The sequence below is a fragment of the Strix uralensis genome, chromosome 17, assembly GCF_047716275.1.
Source record: "Strix uralensis isolate ZFMK-TIS-50842 chromosome 17, bStrUra1, whole genome shotgun sequence".
Classification (NCBI taxonomy): Eukaryota; Metazoa; Chordata; class Aves; order Strigiformes; family Strigidae; genus Strix; species Strix uralensis.
The window spans coordinates 9,365,147-9,387,094 of NC_133988.1; the positions used below are offsets into that span (position 1 = coordinate 9,365,147).

The 21,948-nt window shown below is 41.6% G+C and overlaps 1 protein-coding gene across 3 annotated transcripts in view; it reads left to right on the forward strand.

The window, feature by feature from the left end:
* Positions 1-21,948, forward strand: part of ZDHHC8 (zDHHC palmitoyltransferase 8) — a 121,756-nt gene that overhangs the window by 78,959 nt on the left and 20,849 nt on the right. For 2 of the 3 annotated variants that reach the window (XR_012631318.1, XM_074887355.1), the window contains exons 2-5: positions 13,166-13,287; positions 17,529-17,686; positions 20,877-21,049; positions 21,739-21,841. Coding sequence is in view for 2 of the 3 variants with exons in the window: in XM_074887355.1 (XP_074743456.1) it covers positions 13,166-13,287; positions 17,529-17,686; positions 20,877-21,049; positions 21,739-21,841 (556 nt within the window). In the remaining variant the exon portion in view is untranslated. The remainder of the gene's footprint in view (positions 1-13,165; positions 13,288-17,528; positions 17,687-20,876; positions 21,050-21,738; positions 21,842-21,948) is intronic. The other variant, XM_074887357.1, reaches the window with a different exon arrangement.

The following is a 21,948-nucleotide window of genomic DNA, read 5'->3' on the forward strand; positions in this document are numbered from 1 at the left end:
AAGTGGGTATTTAAAGAGTACGCATACTAATGCTGACTATTGCTATTGGAAGCAATGGTAGAACTCCACAGACAAAACAACCCACAGTTCAGATCTGTAGCCAAACCTCTTGCTTGAAAGTTTGGCCTGGAAATTTCTCAACAGTTAAATCATAAGATGCTTGACGCTTCTCATTCTGGTCCCAGCTGGGAATCTGGAAAGTGTAATGCTTAAACTGAATATTCGCTTTGATTCTTGGAAATGGGAACAAGTTTCATCAAGAAACTGTTTTTTTTTTTTTTTCTTTTTTCTTTTCCTGAATTGGTTTGCCTGTTGCATATCGTTAGCAGATGGTGACACATATGCCATTTTCATAGTCTTCTATTTTGGTACAGGAGCTGCTAATTGTCCCATTTTGACTCAGGAGTGTATTAAGCTTTGTTAATGCATCTTTGGTAGTTGTAATCCTGGTTTATGTTCCTAAATTAAGGCAACAGAGTTGGAAAGATTTTTAGTTCATCAGGCCCAAAGCATAATTGTACCTTTTCTGATAACTTTGTGGTTCTTTCAAAAAAACACACCCCAAAATCACAAAACCTGTAGGCTTTTAGTGAATACTGAGGTATTAGTAGGGAAAACAGCTACCCTATGTCCACTGCAGGATGTGAGCAACGACTCTGCTGTCTTTAAAAATTATGGGGTTTGGGATAGAGCAAATAATACACAAGTAAAGCAATGACACTTCCCCCTGCCATCAGGGCTGCTGATGAGATCCCCCCCTTGTTGTACTTTAGAGTGGAATTAGCAAGAAACAAATCTATATGCCAGGCCGAATCCCATTTCCCTGTCTCTGTAATTAAGATGCTGTGGTCTCTTAGGATGTTTTCTAAGCAAAGTAATTTTGTTTTGTGTCAACCTGAATTGAATACCTATGCACCAAAACAAATATTGGAAGACTTCCTTTATATTTTGTCCAAGCTGACAGAAACATTTAGACCTGAGATGGTGATGCTAGGTTTCATCATTTAAAGAAAAAGATGACTGTTAATGTGACAGTCACTGTGGATTGTTTTGGGTTTTTATTGCTCCCCAAAAGCATTTTTGTTCTTTGATAAGTCCTGTAATAAGATTTCACCTGCAGGAGAAGCTCCCTCCAGAAGCCTGCCCTAATCCTGTTAGATGGTGAGCAGAGATGTTGCAGTTGTTGATGTGCGGGCAGGGGAGGCTTGGGACTAGGGTTTGGTTTGTGCTGTGAAAATTGGAAATGCTTAATCTAAACCAAGGGGTCACAGTCATTTAGTAGTTTGAGAAGACTGTGGTTGTGCTTCTACCTTAGTGGCTCTTTGTGGTATCTGTTGAGAGAGTGCATGGGAACAGCTGTGAATCTCCTGGATGTGTCACCTTTGCCTCTGAGCCTGGGACATCTGTCTGCAGATCTGCCCGTGGGCTGCAAGACCCATGGAGGCGCCTGAGAATGCCTTTGCGTTGCCACAGACCCACATTAAAGCTGCAATATCACCGTGTTCCTCTGCTGCATGAGGACATGTATGTTGCTGCTCAGTCATTTAATTTAGCAACAGGATGATGGGAGGGAGAAAAGAGGAAATGGAGCCTGAAAGTTATTCAGTGATTTCTTTGGGAGACTCAAGGAAAGGAGAATAGCTTCATAGAGGGAAAGATAAGACAAATTTCTAGTAGAGACGTTCAAGAAAAGGCTGTTCTGACCCTGCTGCTGCCTGGGGGTGTTCCTTCCCAAAACTAGAAAGGGGAATGAAGGTGATGATGTTACTGGGGAAGGGTGGAGATAATGAGAACAAGCTGAAGTTTGATGCGTTTCTGCATTTGATGAATGCATTTAGTTCTGTAACATTTCCACTGGGCTAAGCAGTGTCATTTTGTTTTATTATTGTTATTGCACCCTTGGTTTTGTTTTGAGCTGCATACATCTCTTGCTTGCAATATAATCTTACACGTTTGCTTGCTGGCTGGTGTGTCCCACTACCCTCTGCTGGAAGAAATGAGGATTTTTCGGCTGTGTCCTTGTGCCCTGAAATAGTCACATTCCTCCAGCAGAAAGGGGCTGTGAACTGGTTTGGGAGGACCCCAATTCTGCCCTGCTGTTGCTGGCATCCATCCTGCAGAGAAAAGACCTCATGTATAAAACGTTGCTTGGTTTCAGAACAGTGCATGGTTAGGCGAGGTGGTACCCATGGTGTCTGTGATAGCAGGGTGCTGAATTGGAGAATATGTCCTGTTCTGTTTTATTACCTTGGCCACAGTTGTTAGGTCTGTTCCAGTTTATAAGTAAAGGTGTTGCCAAAATAGACTGAATCACTGATGATTCTCCTCTGATGTCCTGTCTCAAGAGGTGGCTGGTACCAGCTGGTGGCTTGAGAAGGGGTGAAAAGTCCCAAAGCAGGTGGCAACAGGGGCATGTTCTTCCCAAATGCAAAGTTTGTTTTATAGGTTGAAGCATGAAGGTCTCTTGCATTTTTCTTTTCTTAAATCTCAGCTAAAGTAATTTTTATTTTTTCTCCCCCCGCTTAAAATCTTAATATATTAGGGCCCCCTTATACCAGCTATGCAAATGTGCTTTTTCAGTGTAGTGAGAATAAGGTATGTAAATGTCACGCTCCCAGGTCAGGTTTCCATAAAACCCCTTTGGGAGAATATTCCAGAGGGAAATTAAAGATGGGATTCTAAGAGAGGTTTTTGTTTTATTATTATATATTTGCCCAATACTTGATATATGAGAATGTTTATACTTTCTACCCTATCTTCTGTATCTATTTGCAATAGAGGTACCTCTATCTCTTTGTTTTGTTCATCTCTTCTGTAAAATATGAAATCCCTAATCTTTCCAGTTCATACAGGGAAACCTTGCAATAGCTGCAGTAATTTTGCTGCATATGTGTCTAGAAATCTTCAAACAAGAGAGTTCAAATTAGGACTGGCTTCCTTTCCCTGCATAAGCAAGCTAGTGCATAGATAAAAGAACTTGCCTAGCAGCTCTGAAGCGTGTTATTCAGGCCATGGACAGGTACTGTTTCCGGATTTCAAAGTCAGTACATGATCCAGACAAGTCTGCAAGAACCTCTGGTCTAAATTAGTTGTAAATTTCCTGAACAGTTCTCTCAAGTCATGGAAGAAATTTAACTGCTATTACCAGCCTCACAGGATTTTCCTTTTCCTTCTTTGTACAAGTCTCAGCATTGCAAAGTCTCAGCCCCAGCACTGCAAAGAGCAGCTGGCAGATTTGTCAGAGCCTGCTGGATATTGGGGTACATGCCCTCCCCAAACACCTGAATTGTGGCGGCAGTGTCAGACCTCGCCTGCAGCTGGATGGTCCTTCATGTCCTTCCAGCTCAGGCCATGCAACATCCCTGACAGGGCCTGCTGGCATCTCATTGCCAGTTCATGAAGCAAGTGGTACGTGTGGTAGAGAGAGAAGGTCCTGCAATAAAATATTCCCTACTAGTGTCCACTACCCCAAGGAGCCCCTGCAGCTCTTTTCAATGCAGAGTGTTAACAAGGCAGCTTGCTCTCTGATGCAGACCCGTGACGGGCACCCTGACACCCAGGGTGTCCAGGATTAAGCTCAGACACCTGGGCTGTCTCTGCTGGTGTCCTCTGCTTTTCATCTTTCTCCCTTTTCTGCATTTTGGAAAGCACATTATGGTACCCCATTCTCTGCTAATCCACTGAGGACATAATCGCAGAGTTCAGAACTCATATTGAACGTTTCTTATGCATATTGGCTCATTGTTAATTTAAGTGGCACATACTTTAATCTAATAGATGCTGTCTTTTAGTTAAGTAATTTCCCTAGTATCTGTAAAGGGATGGTATCTTGTGAAATTTAATTTCTTTCTACTGAGCTCATGTGGAAAAGGAGTATCTAAAAAGTCAAATTAACTTTTCAATAAGGGTGATATATACTATATCTTTTCACTGATGTCACCACCTCCCTCCTTATCTCATATTTCTTTACCTGTTTCTCTCTCTCATCACACCATACTTATAATGAGCTACTTTGCTTCCACTACACCACTATCTCATGAATATCACACTGAATGTGTACTAGATGTGTTCTGCCAGTATGTGGTTGGGAAATACAGTGAGAAAAGTCTGTACAAATCATTCTGTGCCAGTAGCTGGGATCACCTCAGGTGTGTCTGAATTAGGCAGCTGATAATTTGAATTTATTTTAAAAAGCATTTCTGTAGGAGCAGCTCATCTCACCTTTCTGCATTGCTGTTGGATTCATGAGTGGTGAGGACAATAGGAAAATCCCTGGAGAACAGCCTTCACCTATCCTGTGCATTTTTTCCATCAGAGAGGCATGGGATCTGGCAAGTGCAATTCCATCTATCCAACAAAAACTTGGGTTACAGATTGCTGAGAGGTCTGGAAAGGTCATGAGGATCACTAGTGGTATAAAACCCAAATAAACTGTGTTCTTCATTACTCAGGGCAATGGGACTCTGGTGGACTCAAGATGAGGGGCTGTCTCTTTTTAGCACTTCTATAGTAGATGTGGTATTAATTGAATAATCCTGATGTTTAGAAGCACAAGTTTGCATTTCACGTGGCGTCTTCAAAAATGCACGGAAGAACTCAGCTTGTGTAGCATGTGTATCCCTTTCAGACACTGAGAAGTATCTTTTGACCTCCCTGGACACTGTGCTGGGCAGCTGAACTCTGTTGCTGGAAGTGGTGCACATGGGAGCACAGACTGAGGGCAGTGCAGCCACGTGCATTGAGAACTCAACTGTGTTATGAGTTACTGGTTCATACAGCATCTTTTGGAGGTAATTCTCTGATTTCCCATTTAGCAAGGTTTCTGTGGCTTGATAATTCCCTTATGTGAGTTTTGGAACGGGCTGGAAGCCATTCAGCTGTTGCAGTACAGAGATGCTGGTGGCCAGCCATATGCAGACAGAACTGCAAAGGAATGTTACTGGGCAGCAGTTCCTTCTTTTTCTAACCAAATGGATTTAAAACTTTCAATGTGACAGGGCAACTAGTGTCTCTCCTGCTGTGGTTATTTTGCAGTGGCTTCTTACTGTCCTCTTCTGTCATGACCAATACACTCGGCTTTCTTATTAGCTCTTGGAAAAAGTGAGGTTTGGTTCCAGCTGCTCAGCATGGTACTGATAGAAGGTTGGTGCATATTTGAGAAGCCCTGGATTACACTTGCCTCTCCCAGCTTGTGTGGCATTTTAGGCTTTGCAAAGTCCAGGGCTGAGAAAGCAAACCCAGGAGCTTCACATAAGGGGTTTTGTCTCTGGATCTGTGCACTCTGTAGCCTGCACTCAGAGTCCGCTCTGATTTGCCCGTGCACTGGCAATCAGCTCCTTTCCATGAGGCGCCAGAGGGTTTATTGCTGCTCAGGGTGACTCTGCTTGCAGCCCATTAGATACTTGAAGTGCCGTGAAGACCTACTGTCTTGCTTTGATGTGAGCATTAACCTTCTCGTAATAGAAAAATGTTATTGTGTACTCTGAAATCCAGCCTATATATACCCTAGAATCAATGTGCAATGAATGCCTTCAATTTGAGGTGCAAATGAAAACCTGGGCATTTCAAGTGATGCTACACTGTTACAGCATAGTCTTTTACAAGTATATCAAAACAAAAACTCTGTCCTGGGCTTTCTTGTATGTCAGTAAGTGCTAACCGGCTCTGTGTAGGTCCTTAATTCACTGCAGGACAATGCAAATTTCAAAGCACTGTGTAAAGAAGGATTTTGCAGGTTTGATCTGTATGTGCAAATGAGCCCAGCCCCTGCCTGCCCAAGCCCTGCTGTTGTGAGCAACTGAATGCAGCTCCCAGCAGTAACCGATGTCTTTGCTACTTGTATGGTGAATGTACTGGTGCTCTACCAGGTTTCTGGGCTCCCCGCAGCTACTGAGCATGCCAAGAGCATTCTGCAAGCATGTGCATTGACTCCAGCATGATCCAGTCCTGTCTGCTCACCACGCAGGTGATGGAAAGCCATGTTGTTTGTGTAGCTCGTAAGCGTATGTCCTGGCTGCAGGGTCAATCTCTGCCTGTGCAATAGGTCTGGGATGGCTGGATGGCTTCTGAACTTGAGGATGATGATGATGGATATGTTTACCCTTGTTGTTGTCTCACTCATAATTGGTTATTGATATTCTTGTTCCTTCTCTATATTTCTCCCACATCAATTCACATGACAATAGCGTCTTCTCTCACATACTTGGAGACTGTTTAAAGAGGGACGAAGGGAACATGCTCCAGAGCTTTCAAGAAGCTTTGTGAAAAGGGTAGAGTGTATTTTACTTTGGCGGTGATGTATAGCCTAGATAAGACTTTTCACCAAGGACCATTATGTCTCAAGTTGACTTATTAATTGATTTAGCTCCTCTGATCTGTACATTGCCAGACATGAACCACTACCCTTTGGACAGAGTCCAGAGTGTAATGGAAAGTTCACTGAAACCCCATCAGCTCTTGTTAAACCTGAGTGAATTTCAGCCCAGCACATTTCTTGTGAATAATTAAACACAGTTATGCAGGTGATGGATTTGAACCTCTGCCTCTAGTGTTCAGCTATACTTCAAATTAGGAAGGGGCTCATGCAATTCATGAGGGTTTTGGTGGGAGGAGTTGGGGGGATTTTTTGTCTCTTGTGATGGATAACTGCACCTGGAAACCCAGGGTAGATGTTTTGGTATCTCCCACTTACCACCAGCATGAGCTGTTCCATGTGGCACTCTGCTCTCATCAGTTTCTGTTTTTCAGTAGTAAATTCTCCAGTATTTACTTCTCCTTTTCCCATTTTTATGTAACACTCGGATTTGTTATCCTTTACTTTGATATCACTTTCTATCAGTACAACTGCTGTACTCACAGTGAGGGTGTAGTGCTATGGCAACAATATATTATCTGCAGTCTTGCCAGTGAGTAAGATATGGTGCAGAAATTAGTTCATTTATCAAAATCTGATGTGGCAGAGCTGAGCAAAGGATGTGGCTTATCCTGAACCTCCTGCTATTTTCACAAGACCTGCCGTTTTGTTTCATGTTGGTTATGACACTCAGATACATTCTCTCCTGACTGTTTCTAGTGATGCCTTGTTAAACCTGCAGATGTCTTAGCACCTCAGAAAATATTTTTAGATGTACAATAATCTCCAAGCTATCTTTGGTAGTGACAAAAAATGGCAAATGAGCTTTCTCTTTTTTCTTCTGTTACTATTCCAGAAAGGTACTTTTCTGTGATTTCAGGGTAGGAAAGAGCATATAAATGGAAAAATCTCACCCAGACTGGGATATGTGAGAAAAGTGTTAGATTTTCACTTCTAAAGCCTAAGAGATCTCTGCCCTTTTCTGCTCTGTCATGCACACTGGGCGATGTACAGCGTTCAGGGTGCTGTCTTGCACTTTCTCTGTCCTACATACACACTGGTGGAATGGGCTTTAAGGTACAATGTTTACATCTCTTTCCAAATTCTTCTAAAATGTGGGTGTTCAGAATCAGTCAGTTGATAGCCCTTTCATTTATAGTCCAGCTGGTACAGTGCTGGATTTGGAGGACTTTCACCTCTGTGTACCTGTCTCTTCTCTGACATACCATCTCAGCCATCCAGACTGTTGTGCCTTTCAGGGTAGGGCAGCTTTTGGGCAGCGCAGGATGCTGCGTCCAGCTCCCAGGGTTGCTGCGTATCAGGGTACTGTTAGAAATGTTAAGTCTTTGGTCAGATCTGGTGCTGATTAGAAATTGTTTACATGGATTTTACAGTACCCAAACTGGTACATGTTCTTAACAGTCAGGGTTTGGCTAGAAACTGGTGGAGAGGAATCAAATCAGGACAGGCTGCTGTAAACTTATGGACACAGTTTGAAAGTTTTCAGTGAAATTAGTACCAGTGCTTAGTCAAATTATGTTTGCTTGTTGACCCCTCTTATCTAATTAGTCCCTACTTCACTGAGCTTCTTCTACTTGCATGCACTGAATCAGCTATTTCATGTTACTGTTTTACCACTCTAATGGCAGACGAAGTTGATTCAAGTTAAGAGATGCTTTCTTTCACGTGTTATAAACCCATGCCTTGTGATTTGTGCAGAAATAAATTGTTTTGTTGCATATCAGCCATCTGTTTGAGACTGAGGGGAAGGATGTGTGGTAATCTCAGATCAAATATTAGGTGCAGCTGAGCAGCCAAATAGACAATCCTCAGGGTCTTCTTATTTGGTGTGGGTAAATATCCAAAGTTTGGGTGCCTGTCTGTACTCCTGAGGTTCACACATCTCTGTGTGCTACACAAGCAGATTTCACTGTCTTTCTGTTAGAAAGAGAAGGGTTATAGCCTCCTGCTCCATGTTGTGCTCCTCATCTCTGGCCTCCAGGCACCCAGCACCCCGAGGGAGTCTGTGCACACACGTGCTTGTTGTGCTCCAAGCAGAGTGTAAAATGAACCACTGACCTTGTTTCCTAGGTAAATCACAGACACATCCTCCCACAGCAGCCTGTGAGCAGAAGTTGTATGCCTCACCCCTGCCCAGTTCAGGAGAGGGTGGTGGGTGTCTGGAGCTGGGTTCCAGGCAAGCGAACACCAGGGCCACCAGCCTGGCCCTAACAGAGGTGGTTTGAGATTTGCAAAATGACAGGTGATCCCTTCCCCTCTGTGGTTCGCGTCTCATTGGCAAAAGGCCTCACTGGGGCGGAGGAGGGAAGCAGATGGCTTTCATTCTGCAAACCAATGTCAGAGCCAAGACTAAAACTCACTTCTTGAAATCCCAGGCTTCATTCTCTATGGCCTACTGCCTCTTCAAGCATGTGTAAGGTTTTAATGAAAACCATCAAATCTTAATTTAGTGCAGGATTCAAGAAAAAATGTCCTATTCAATTACTTAATTATAGGTGAACTATAATTATAAGATGCAAACATGTCTTGCTACAAAGTACCAAGCAAAAAAGCAGAAAGGATTATTTGTTGTTTAGTTTAGCAGAGGAAGGCAGCTGATGATGCATAAGTCTATCTGACACCTAGCAAGTTGTGTCATCCTATTTGTTAATCTTTTTAACTCTCCATTTTATTAGGATAGGGTTTCAAGAGTAAATAGGATAAAAGAGATTAAATCTGTCATCCTGAATTACTCTCCTCTGAGTTATGAGCAGAATCACTCTGTGTCGGAGAAGTATAATTATCAGGAAAATGCTGCCTGTGTAATTGTGTGCTTCGTTCAGAAGAATTTGAGATCCATAATTATCTCTAGTATGCCATGGTGGCGTGTGCTGGCTCTTAATTTCTACAGTAAACAAAACCATTGAAGCTTTCTCTCCTGAGCAGTTCTTGATGTAGCATGGCTGATACCCGGAACAGTAGCAATATTATCCTTCAGGTCTCCTGGTTCAAGTGAGGAATCCAAACTAACTTGGAATAGAGCACCCGTCGTACATTTATTTTCATAAATACCTTGAATTTAAACATTGATTGTGGAGTGAGGAATAATGGCCATGGGGAATGGAGAGTCTTCTGAACTGTAGATATGCCAAGTGAGGCATGTCTAGCTGCTTATGCAAAAAGCAAGTCATAGCACATCTGGTGCTGTGTTCCATCACTTAACTTTTTGGTTGTCCAAGAATATTGCCTTGGATTTCTGCAGTGACAGTGATTCTGCAGGTGCTCCAGCAAACACAACAGGTGCAGCTTTCTTTGACAATAATTAAGCTGTAATAGAAAAGCTCTGGGTTAGGATTTGGTGGTTTTGCTCCTAGATCTCAGTGCACATCAGAAATCTGGGGTTTAGTTTTTCTCTCAGAAGAATCTGGTGGTGGTGCTCCATTAGGGGACTATACGCTGCTGTTGTCTCTACTTAATTTATATGGCACAATAAAATTTGTGGTACCCTTCATGCTATGTAATTCCTCTGTGAGATGAGTTGAAGACACGAGACTGTAGCGTCTTGAAATTTTGGGTTCACTGAACAAAGAAGGCTTTGAATCCATGTGTGGTTTATCTAGATACATAACAACTTCTATTAGAAAAAGCAACTGAAAAGTTCAGCTAGATTTGTCCCATAGATCAGTGTTACTGCTGCTGGAAGCAGATCTCCTGGAGAGAAGATATGCACAAAGTAAAAAGAAACTCACTACAGGTTGTGCTCAGATATTTCTGCAGCTTCCTTCTTGAGGCAGAGAGCGCAGAGGGTCAGAAGCCAGACTTTTGCATGATGGATTAGTGATAAAACCACCTGCCAGACTTGGATTAGAATTTCTGTTACTTTGCCTAAAACTATGTGTGCATTAGGGGAGAGGGATAGGGAGGATGCATCATTTTTGGGAATCCTAGTAGCAATTTTACTCTCTTTTTCAGACCTATTTACAGTTATGAGCCAGGACTTGATCTCCCCATCTGTTTCTATCGGTCAGTCTAGTTTACAAATGAGGCCCCTTTTGTCCCATCTAATTTTATGTAATCTGTGATTCTGCATAAAGATTCTGAGAGGAAAAAATGGAAGGATTGTGAACAGACCTTCTGGCTAATATGCACAATGACTCACTCTATCCTTTATTTCAACTTCCGTGATGTATTTTCAGATACACTATTTACCCATTAAATGAGCTGTTCAGTTTAGCTAGCTTATGGCTAAAGTTTTTCCTAGTAATTTGATGTATTTGTTGGGAACATGACAAAGTAAATCACAAATGAGAACATTAACAAATGCTTACATTAATTATCTGAGACAGTCTCTCTCATTATAATCTTGTTCTGAGTAACTAGTTGTCTGTAAGAAAGGGTTTCCTGTCCCTTGATTTGCCAACTTACTTGACTTTACTGCCAAGGAAATCTCTCCTCCATGCTTGACAAGCAGTGGGTAACTTCATAATCTTTCTGTGTAGGCAATTTCTTCATGGGAAGAAATTAAGTCAGTCATGCCCATTACTGAATCTAATTTTACTATAATTTAGAGGGAAGAACCCTTCCCTGGGTAGAATTCATTCTATAACTGCTTATTTCAGGATTTCTTTTGCTTTCCGCCAAAGGATCTGGCAGAAACTGTTGTTAGTGACAGACCTGCAGCTTGCTTGGCAAGGTCACTGCGGCACATTTCATGGCAAGTGAGAAACTTCTGCCTTGCTTTGGTTTTCAGTCATCGGCAGCTGCTTTGAGGAAAACTGAGCATGACAGCAAGTCAGTGTGGCCTTGCTGCATCTTGAAATTCCAGTTCCTGGGAAACATAAGGGTCTTAGGGTATCTCATGGAGTCAAGCTGTCTTCAGCTGGGTCTGTCTGAGCTAGTTCATCTCCATGAGCTTTCTCTTCTACAAGATCTGCTCTTTACCCAAGCTCCATGACCACCTGGATAAGATCCCAAATGTAAGAGAAACACAGAGAAATGCAGCTCTCCTCCCCTGAACTCTCAGCCCTTTCCTATTCTCTTAATAGGTGTTAATTTCCTGAGCCTCTCCCTACTAAGACCAGTCCCAAGGGAAACCTCGTGCTTCTGCTCCCACTCTGTGGGCTATAGCAAAGCGTGCTTACTCAAGTGAGATTTATTTTTTCCTTCTTCCCTAGTCAGTTGGGAGGTTTGGCCCCGGCCACAGACATATCTTGCTCTCGGCTTTACAGTTCATTCACCTGGGTAGGATTTGTCCATCTTTCACTTGCTTCAGGCCAGCCTGATTGAAGCACACACAAGGAACCGTCCCTTTTAAAAGCAGTTTGCAGCAGTGCAATGTTAAAAGCCAGGCTGTGAAGAGAAGGGGAGTGCAAAACAATCTCTTGCTGCCTGCTCACAAAGAAATGGGAGGAGAAAACGTGGTGCCCTTCTAATGCTGGCCACAAGAGCATGTTTAACAGTGTCCTTTTGAGATCAATAATGCCATTCTCAGCTGTTCAAAACAGCATATCAGTAGCAAAACCAGTGAGAATTAGATTTGGGAGAAGGCTGTTTGTTTGTTGTTTTTACTTTCTCTCCACAGGCTTCAGCCTGGCAGACAACCAGATTCAACCGTAGATGTAATTCAGGCAAAATACAATCCAGAAAATGTGGGCCAATATATGATTTATGCTAATGGCAGCAAGGTATTGCTGCTGAATGGCTGTCTGCTTAGCAGCTTTGGAGGAGTCCCTGACTGTCAAGGCAGGTGGAAATCTAAGGAGCCACTCAGTCAGGGGTCTTAGTTTTTTTAAAGAGATTCTTTGTCCCACATTTTTCATTATTTATTTGCAAGATTCATGAGATTGATCAGATTTTTCCCCTCAGCAACCCTTTAACACCGAACCTCTTTATGTAGAACAGAGAAGTAGATTTGGTCTAGTGTTTAGTGATAAGCTTTAGAGAGGCTGAAATGGCTGAGTGAATAACTGCTTTTTATTGGGTAAAATTGCCTGTAAGATAGGCTGTTTTCTGCCTTGGTCCTGCCCTTCTCTGCTGGTAGGAAGTATTCTTCTTTGCAATTAGAACAGTTTTCCTATAACAGGCATTTCACCATCCTCTTTCCAAAGTCTCCTACTTTTTCTCCTTTATCCTTTGTCTTCAGTTCCTCTTGGTTGCATTCGCCAGGTGGGCAGCAAGCTTTTCTGGTGTTCACATGGCAGGAGCCATCCACTTTCTTTTCGATATTGCATTCTTAGATTCTGCTGACACTTGCAGAGCACATGCTCGGTCTGACTAAACTTTCCCTCAAGGAGAGATTTTGTAGTGTTGGTTCTGAGTATCATTTGGAATTGAAAACCACTCAGGGAAGTGTAGTGAGAAGTGGGTGTGCTTCTCTTTGTACCTGCTGTGGAGATCAGTGGTTTAAGAATCCTATTCTGCTTTACACCAGTGAAAATTGAAAGTAACACCAACTGTAACAAGGCTATATAGAAGGTAAACAGAAATGCAACAATGGGATGAAGCTTTTACACAGAGAAGCAAAATGCCAGGTTGCAAATAAGGCAGTAGGGTTGCAAAGCCCTATGAGCCATGTGAACAATTCGTGCTTTCTGTGCTGTGGAACAAAGCAGCTTTACAGAGGATGTCTGTAATGTACTTTAGATCACTGAAACTGGCTTTATGGAAATTTCTGTTGTTAAATTGCAAATTCAGCCTTGCTGCATGGCTGGTTGGGAGGGGGCGAGACTGCTTCTCTATGTGATGATGGTGAATGGAAAGAGACTACGTGTTACAGCCGGAAGAGCCCTTATCTATAACTTCTCTTCTCCACAGGTGCCCCTGGTTGACAAAAGCCATCTCCCCAGCCATCCCAGTGTACAATGGGCTCGTGTTTTTGTTTGTACTGGCAAACTTCAGCATGGCAACTTTCATGGACCCCGGAGTTTTCCCACGAGGTAACAGAGAATGGGACTGGGGGGAGTGGGATGTGAAAACCCAAACCAAAGGAGGTGTCAGGTATCCAAATGCACTGTTTGTTGACTAATCCTCTTTTTTCTGGTATTCTTTCTTGTAAACTTTATTTATTTATAATACTCAGCTGACAGTAGAGGAGGGATGGTAGTGAAATGCTGGATACCCTCCATATCTCTTCTGAACTAGGTGTCAGTTGTCCTTGCACTTGCTCAGACTGGCAGTTGAGGGCACAGGGTTGCCTAGAATGGTTCTCCTTGAGTAGCTCTTCTGGCTGATGTGATTGTGATTGCCATCCCCTGTGTCATGCTGGCACATTGGATTTAAGTCACTGTCTTCACAATAGGTAGTAGAGCATGGTGGAGGGGAGAGGCTACACTTTCTGAAACAGCTTCATCAAAGCAGACCTTCCAAAAAGCCTTAAAATGAATGCAAAAGGATTGAACACTAAAAAAGATAATAATTAAAGCTTGAATTAAGCGTGTCTAAAAATGTATACATTTAGAAAGACATGCCTGTTTAAATTAGTACTGATTCACAGCTGATTAAATAGGATAAAGATCGCTCAGCTTTTATAATGGGAACCACAGTGCAGCTATCTCTCTTAACACATCCTAATGAGAGAATTATCACCTCATTTTATCCATCTTCCAATAATTATTCACATGCAGTTTGCAGCAGAGACTGCTCTAGGCAGTCTTACTAAGCCATGGGATCAGTACTCTCCACAAGCTGTGCTTTCTCACCTCTATTCATTGAATTCAATATCTATTTTGAATTGCTACCTGACAAGAACGATGTTCCTGTCCTGCTGGCTTCCTTGAATAGAAAGTGCCAGGTAGCAGTGTCTAATGATGAGCATCTGTCTGCCATTCCTTTCAGCTGAAGCTTTTGAACCACTGATTAAGTGTTGCAGCACTTAAGGAAATAATTGTGTGTAAAGGCAAATTAAGACAAAGGCAAGATTCAGTCATTTGTGCAAGATTATGTGATGCAGTGTTTAGGTGCTTAAAGGTACAGATAGATGCTAGTGAGATTTTCCAAAGAGCTTTCCTGGACTTTTTAGTTCCTCCATCTCACCAGACATAGCAGCGGTTAAACATGTGTTGGGTGTGAGGTTCTTGAAAGCATCCATGCTCTTTGCCTTTGGTAGGAGGAGAGCTGGAATAAAGTTGTTCAGTTTTGAAAATCTCAGTCTGGAATGCAATATCTTTGTGCAACATCATTCCCTCAGACTGGAGCCTGCAGCTGGGCACTCACCATGCCCTATGAGTGATCAGTACTGAGTGTATTGTAAATTCATACCTTCCTTTGCACTTCTCTAACTTCCTTTTGCAAACAAGTTCTTTATTTTGGACTTTGCATTTAAATGAGAAACACACAAGGAAGTCAAATAGAAACTTTGAAACTTTCTCATCACCTTCTCTCCCTTCCCGTCTCCCTTAACACAAGGGAGTCAGGAGCAAAGCAGGAAGAAGAGGAGTTCCTACAGCTCGCCTTTCTTCTGTCTCCTTCTATTCATTTGTGGCCTTATATCTCTATGCTGTGCATGTGCTTGGTCTGGAAGAGTCTGGGAGCAAGGGGAGTGGGGAAAGGATGAGAAAAGGGGTGGAAGCCATCCTGGAAGAAAGTGATGGAGTAGGAGTTTAGATGTGTGAAGGAAGCAAATGATAAGGAAAAGAAAAGATGGAAAAGACTATAAATACCAGTGCTGGGAGGAAAGAGGAGCAGATGTTATTTCAGCTCACAAGTGTGCATGTGAAAAAAGCTATCACCACCCCACGCTGCCTGCAGAGCTGCCAGCGCAGGGAGTTCAAAAATTGTAGGAGTGATTTAAAATGAATATACAATAGATCTATCTGCTTTCTGTTATTGAAATTAGGTTTAATCTTCTTGATTTTCAAGCTTCTTAGCACATTTCTCATAGTTACGAGTTTACTTCAAAACAAAAACAACAAATAAGCAATACAAAAGCTGAGATTCTAATGAAATCACATGATTCATTTAAGGAAGCCACCAAAAATCATAAGATATGATACAAAAACACAAGACTTGGCTGCCCTGTGTCAGTGGATAAGAGTATGAGAATCTGTGTAGTAAGATACATTCATCTGCCAATGTATTCTGCTCAGATCAGTGAAAGCTGGAAATAATCACATTTCTAGCTATATCGTATGAGCTTACAGGTTCTCTGGCAGATAGAACTTGGACTATGGGGGGAAGTAAACCCAGCTCACTTGTGGATTGTTGAAGAGGGCCTGAATCAAACTCCCAGATCCATTACTCATTTTTTAATAATTCCTTAATTTATTGGCTCTCTGAATGTTTCTGGTATGAATCAGTATTGGTGCTGTACGAGCCAGTTGCCAGTAATATGACTAAATGAACAAAAAAGAAAGCAAGTATTAAGTCACTGAAATTGGGACTACCTTGCAAATCTGATTTAGAGATCTGGGTTGAGACTGGCAATGTTTGTTGCTGGCTATTTATAGATACCAACTACAAACTGGCTTCCAATGTTTTTGATGTGAATATTTTATACGAACTCTTCAAGTGTGTGTCAATTCTGCAAGATTAGTGTGTTTATATGCATGTAGGTATATGCAATGTACAGACGTTTTGTCTGCATAGGCAGGTTTTTTTACAAGAGCTTAAATGGTTTGACTGTCCCAGTGTCTTGTTTTCATATGCCCACAAGTATTATACAGCATGAGCTAGTTTATAATAGTATTGAAGAACCTACAGATTGTATTTATAGAAGTGTCTAAGGGATTTAGAGTCTAGCTTTCACTAAGAGTCCCACTGACTAGTTATGAAGGAAAATTATAGAGAATGGTGCCAGTACAGCACTCTGCTTCCACGCAGAAACATTAATCCAGAGAATACTCTTGCAAAGTAAATACTGTAGCTGAGCCAGATCCCAAGCTCATCTAAGTGAAGGGAGAAACTCCCTCTGAAGTCAATGGAAATTGGATCATGATAACGCATCTAGAGAAGATTTAATATAGAACTAAATGACAGTGATTGATGCCCCTCTGGGACAATATTATCAAATTCCACCTAATTTGGAGCCAGTCAACCAGTGCCAGCTGCACTATAATGTTTAACCAAGTGTTAAATGGATGTGAACATCTTCGATTTTCTCTGTCAAAAGGAAACAAATAAAGATCACAGGAATCTAGAATAAAAGATGAACTTTCACGAACCCCATTCTCATTTTTTTCCTTTTCTTCCCAACATATACTTGTCTATTACAGACTGGCTTTTATTTTGTGCATTTATTCTTAAATGGCCTCTTTTCTTAAACAGGGAAGCGCTTAGCTGAGATGATAAACCATCTGCCCTCCGTGTTGTCCCTAATAAGATGACTGCGATATTGTCATCCTCATCTTACTAATGGCAAAGAGAGGCTAAATGACTAGCTCAAGGCCACAGAGTGAGAAAATTAGAATACAGGACTTCCTGACTCCCAGTCCTGTGCTCAGATCAGTAGACCATGCTGCCTTTGAGAGAGGTGAGATCTTCCCAGTTATGTACTGTTACTAGAGCAAGAGCGTTCTGGGTACGCTATGAAGAGGTGAGCATGGGATATATTCTAAAGAAGTGAGCACTGGTACAAGGGCTTGTCGCAAGCACACAGACTGCTTCAGAATGGTGTATCTCACTGTGGCATCACACTCCCTGGGGCAAGAGGTCTTTGGGATGATTGTGAGCTGACACTAGAGTGCTGAACAAATTGTCACTCAGGGTCATCTGGATTGATTTTGGGGTTTGAACTAGCACAAACTTTTTCTCTTATCTATCACTGTAATTTCTTTCTTTATGTGCTGGTAGGCTAGCACTGAATTAATCCCAAATGCATGCAGCAGAAATGATCACAAAAAGGGCTTGGGTGATTTCCATTACTCTTTGACTCTAGTTTGCAGCTCATCTTATTCATTCTGGTTGTAAATGCTGGCTAGGACTCCAACACCTCTCTTTGTCCAGAGCCTGGTGAGTAAGGCTGCACAGCACTCCTACGGGAGGTGCTAAAACAAGCCCTTATCACTGAAGTGTTCTGCAGCCTGGACAACCTGTTCTGAAAGTCCATCACTTCCACCACTCTGTTATTTCTCTGACAAGTCCGAGAGCACGTGCAGTGCCCCAGTATCCAAGGCACTGGCTGGATTAGCTTTTATCTTTACCCTCTGTTATTTCCACTAACTTTTAGTTTTGCATTGAGCAGCAGATGAAGATGAAGATAAAGATGATGACTTCCGAGCTCCACTCTACAAGAATGTGGAGATTAAAGGAATCCAAGTACGGATGAAATGGTGTGCCACCTGTCACTTCTACCGTCCTCCACGCTGCTCTCACTGCAGCGTCTGTGACAACTGTGTTGAGGTAACCGTTCTGTTGATTATGTGACCTGTTGGCTTTGCTTCAGTGCTGAGGTTGCACATACTACTGGAAACATGCAGCTCAGTGCTTCCCCCAGTATTTCAGTTCTTGGAAGTTCCCAACTGTAGTCTTGTTGATGGACTCCTACTAATTAGTACCATTTGAAACAGCCCTCAGTTATGGTGTATGTTACATATGCATTAATGTTTGATGTCAACTTTGTTGCCACTGATAATTAGAATAAAAATTTATAATGCTGCCTATGTCTTCCTTGAAGTAGCTAAGAGATCATCAATGTAAAAAAGGGCTGAATGGAAGAGTTGATGCAGAGGCAGAGTGCAGGAGAGCAGGAATCTCAGGGTGAACCATTGTAGCTTGTTGTGCATGAGCTTAGGTCTCATCACTTCATTTGGAACAAACTGGTGCTTACATTAGTGGATGAGCAGAGAAGCTAGAATGGTGTGTGAGCTTTGGGAAAACAAAGCTCATATTTCAGTGAGTGGTTCTCCAGTCAATAGAAGGACCCCATGTTTGTTTCAACACCGCAGCTCAGACCATGAACTCATTCATGTTTCTGATGTTGGTTGCTCTGAATTATGAGACTTTAATGTTTCTTGATAGCCCTAGGGTCTTGGTGAGGCACACAGGATTTTTTAAAAATACCCCCCAGACAGTAAGATGTGCTTTTGGGCTATAAACATCTCCAAAACTTGTAAGTACAGAGTTCTATATCCACAGCAGTGTACTGCTGGGGGGAATTTTTTATTGCTGAGCTAAAAAATCTACTTCTTAAGGATCATTTCTGCTGCAAGGTCTATTTTTTCCCAATAGAAAGATGAAATCTTTAATATGTCTAAAATATATTCAGCTGTGCCATTAAAATGAAAGGAATTACTAATCAGAAAGGGAAAAAATACCAGAGTCAGCTGGAATGCTGTATACACCATCTTTGTCCTAATCCTCTTTGCCATAAGCAAGGGAAGAGTTCCAAAGAAAGCAGCACAGTTACATGTGAGAGAAAAGCTGTCTGGGTTTATCTTGTGTCAGTCATTTTCTCCTTCAGGGCAATATATATCTAAGTTATAATTATCTGGAAGCAGTGCTGTGCCTAGTAACCATCGATAAATAGGACAAGGCTATCCTGTTGTGGAAGGCCTTAGTAGGATGTGGGTTTTGAGAGGATGGAGAGTAAGGAGCTGCCAAGGTCCCTGAGTGGAGGGGAATAGGCACAGCTGTTCGTAAGTTGTGTCACACAATTTCTTTAGACTCTGTGAATTGTTGAATAGAGCTGGATTTTTTGTAGAAAACCTGAGTTGTATATATTCCTAGTTCTGAAACATAAATGTTTTCACTAATTCTAGGTCCTGAGGATTGTTTAGATGATGGTAAATTCTCAGTTGTCCCATAGAATTTCCTTCTTCTGCCCTCCCCAGTGGCTCAGCATGAGAATTCATTTTCAGCAAGTGAAGTTTTCTCAGAAAAAGATTGCTCAAACCTCACTGATATAAACACTTGCAATTTCATGCTGCCATAAGGCCTCCATGGGAGTCAGTTCTGCAGCAGAAATGAAAATGGGAGAGCATCCAAAAGTAACCTAAATAAAACAGCAGAACACAAGGTGACTCTGCCTAGCTCTCCAGAAGTTTTATTGATGGTCAGATCAGTTGAACGTTCCTTGCTATTCTGGTGGGCAAGTAAGAAGCTCTGCTTGTATAATTAAATTATGACTGCTGTGGAGGAATATAGGCAAAAAGCATTAATGACTTCTGAATCAATAAATCATGGTCTTAAACAGCATGCTTTACTGATTCTTGTGATGCTTATTTCCCGCTCACCTGTCTATTCTAGAAGAGCTTGGAGGCAGTGATAGGAGTGACTCTACTGGCTTCTCCATGTAGAACCTATTCAGACTTGTAATTCACATCTTTTCACTTTCAGTCTAGAATGTGCAATAAAAATTCTTTTCCCAAATATATCAGATAAACTGATAAAAATGAACAAACAACAAAAGCCAACAACACTTGCAGAAGTAAAATCAGTTAAAACCTAAAGCCTGCTGTGACCAGATGGACCCAAAAATGAATCTATGACAAAAGTAGTCAGATTTTTGTTTTCTTTACTGAAGTGTTTGCAGTGGATTCTTATATAGTTTCACAATGGATAGATATTTTGGGCTGCATACAACCAGGTTTGCATGATAGACATATGCTGTGTCAGCATTTCAGATATAGCCTGAAATTATCTTTATTAAATTACCCCTGTCATTTTCTAATGTGCTTTGAGAAAGCTGTAATGCATTTTCTTGTTTTTTGTAAATTTTTGGTAAATACATTGTGCAAAACTTAAGAATACAAAAACTCCTTTGTCATCACTGAGGAATATTTAAAAATAACATTACCACAAAACAAAGAATAAAGAATTCATTTGTTGATGTCATGAGTGTGTAATATCTCTTCTGAAAAACACAGAAATAAGAAGGGTTTATTTCTTGCACCTGATCTTGTTTTCACATCTAGAATAATCCCATTGAAGACAATGGATTTACATGCTTACAAAACTGTGTAAAGACACTTGAAAGGTGCCTGTGGCTTGCCCTCATTATTAAATCTCCTGTTAAAAGGGATCTGACTTTATGAGGGACTTTGAACTTTTGGCTGAGACAAATAGTTAGGTTTGGGTTCATAACTGTTAATGAACTTGCGCAGAGCTTTGCTTGTGTCTTATCCAGATGTTGTTTTTTGCTGGGGACCTGCTTGGTAAAAAGTATCTTTTGTGATGTCTGTTGTTTAAAGTAGATTCATTCAGCTTTGTGTAATACAGAAATGTGGGGCAGAGAATTTTGCAGCAGTATTGCATCTTCAAAACATTATAGATTATGAGAACGTCATTATAATTGACTCTTCTTGCTAAGGATGATAAAAAATAAGTGCTTCTGCTGCTAGCAGATAAATAGCCTGTCTTTTATTTGTTTATATCCTCTTGTCAGACCTTATAAACACTCAAGTACCTCTCCATCCATAGATACAGAAACCACTTGGTCCTAAGAAGAGCCCTCTAAAGAGAGTGTAGCATGTTGTAAAGCTGCAGAACTAGCCTGATAAAATTTTACATGATGATGGTTCAAATTTATCTCTAAGAAAATGTATTTCCTTTCACCATATGGTTATTCCCTGTCTGTCCCTTTCTTTACAAGGATTTTGACCATCACTGCCCATGGGTCAACAATTGCATAGGACGGAGGAACTACCGCTATTTTTTTCTCTTCTTGCTGTCCTTAAGTACGCACATGGTTGGAGTATTCACCTTTGGGCTCATCTTCGTATTAAACCATATGGAAAAGCTGGGAGCAGCTCATACTGCTATTACGTATCCTTCTTTTTGGTCTTTTGAGACTCAAGGTGACCTTGAGAAAAATGTGAAAGACTGAATCTGAAGATTTGTCTTTCTGGAACTGGTGGAGATCTACTCCTCTCCTGATCCTCCATTGTTCTTCCCCCTGTAAATGCTTAGTGCAGGTTTTCCTTTGTACCCATCTTACCTGTGTAACTGTCCATTACCCCCAAAACTATAGCTTTTGTCTATCTCAGTCTTTGCTATGACAACCCAGCAGAAGGATATGCTGCCTCCCTGAATTTTAATTCCAATTGGGTGTGACTCTAAACTGCTGGGTACTATTTCTTGTATTTAAAACTCTACTACTGTATTTTAAAGCAGAGTTTGCCCTGGGAGCAGTCCCCCTGCATGCTAGTGTAATACACAAAGCTCTGGCTCTGAGGGGTGCTACCCCTATTGATAGATTAGTGCAGAACAGTCTTTACAAGATGGTTAGAGCCAGAATGAATGTGTTCGCATTACTTTTTAACCATCTCAAGGATAAGGACCCAGACTAGGAGCAGATGCACTTAACTTTGAGATAAAATTTAGTTAGACCTAAGTAAAGGTGGGGGACACCCTGCCTATTTCCAAGATACTTTTTTTCCTCTTTTTCCTCTCCCTCTCCTTCATAGCCTCTTTCTCCCTTCACTCACCCCAGTTTCTTTAACTCCTGGGTACAGAATGGCTGTCATGTGTGTGGCTGGGTTATTCTTTATTCCAGTCATTGGTCTCACTGGCTTCCATATTGTTCTAGTGGCCCGAGGCCGCACAACGAATGAACAGGTAAGAAGTGATCTTTTCTCTGTGTTTGTGGCTCAGATGTTGAGTTGGGAAGGGAATTCAGCAAGTCAGCTTGGATAAAGCAAAAAATGATCCAAATCTTAGCAGTA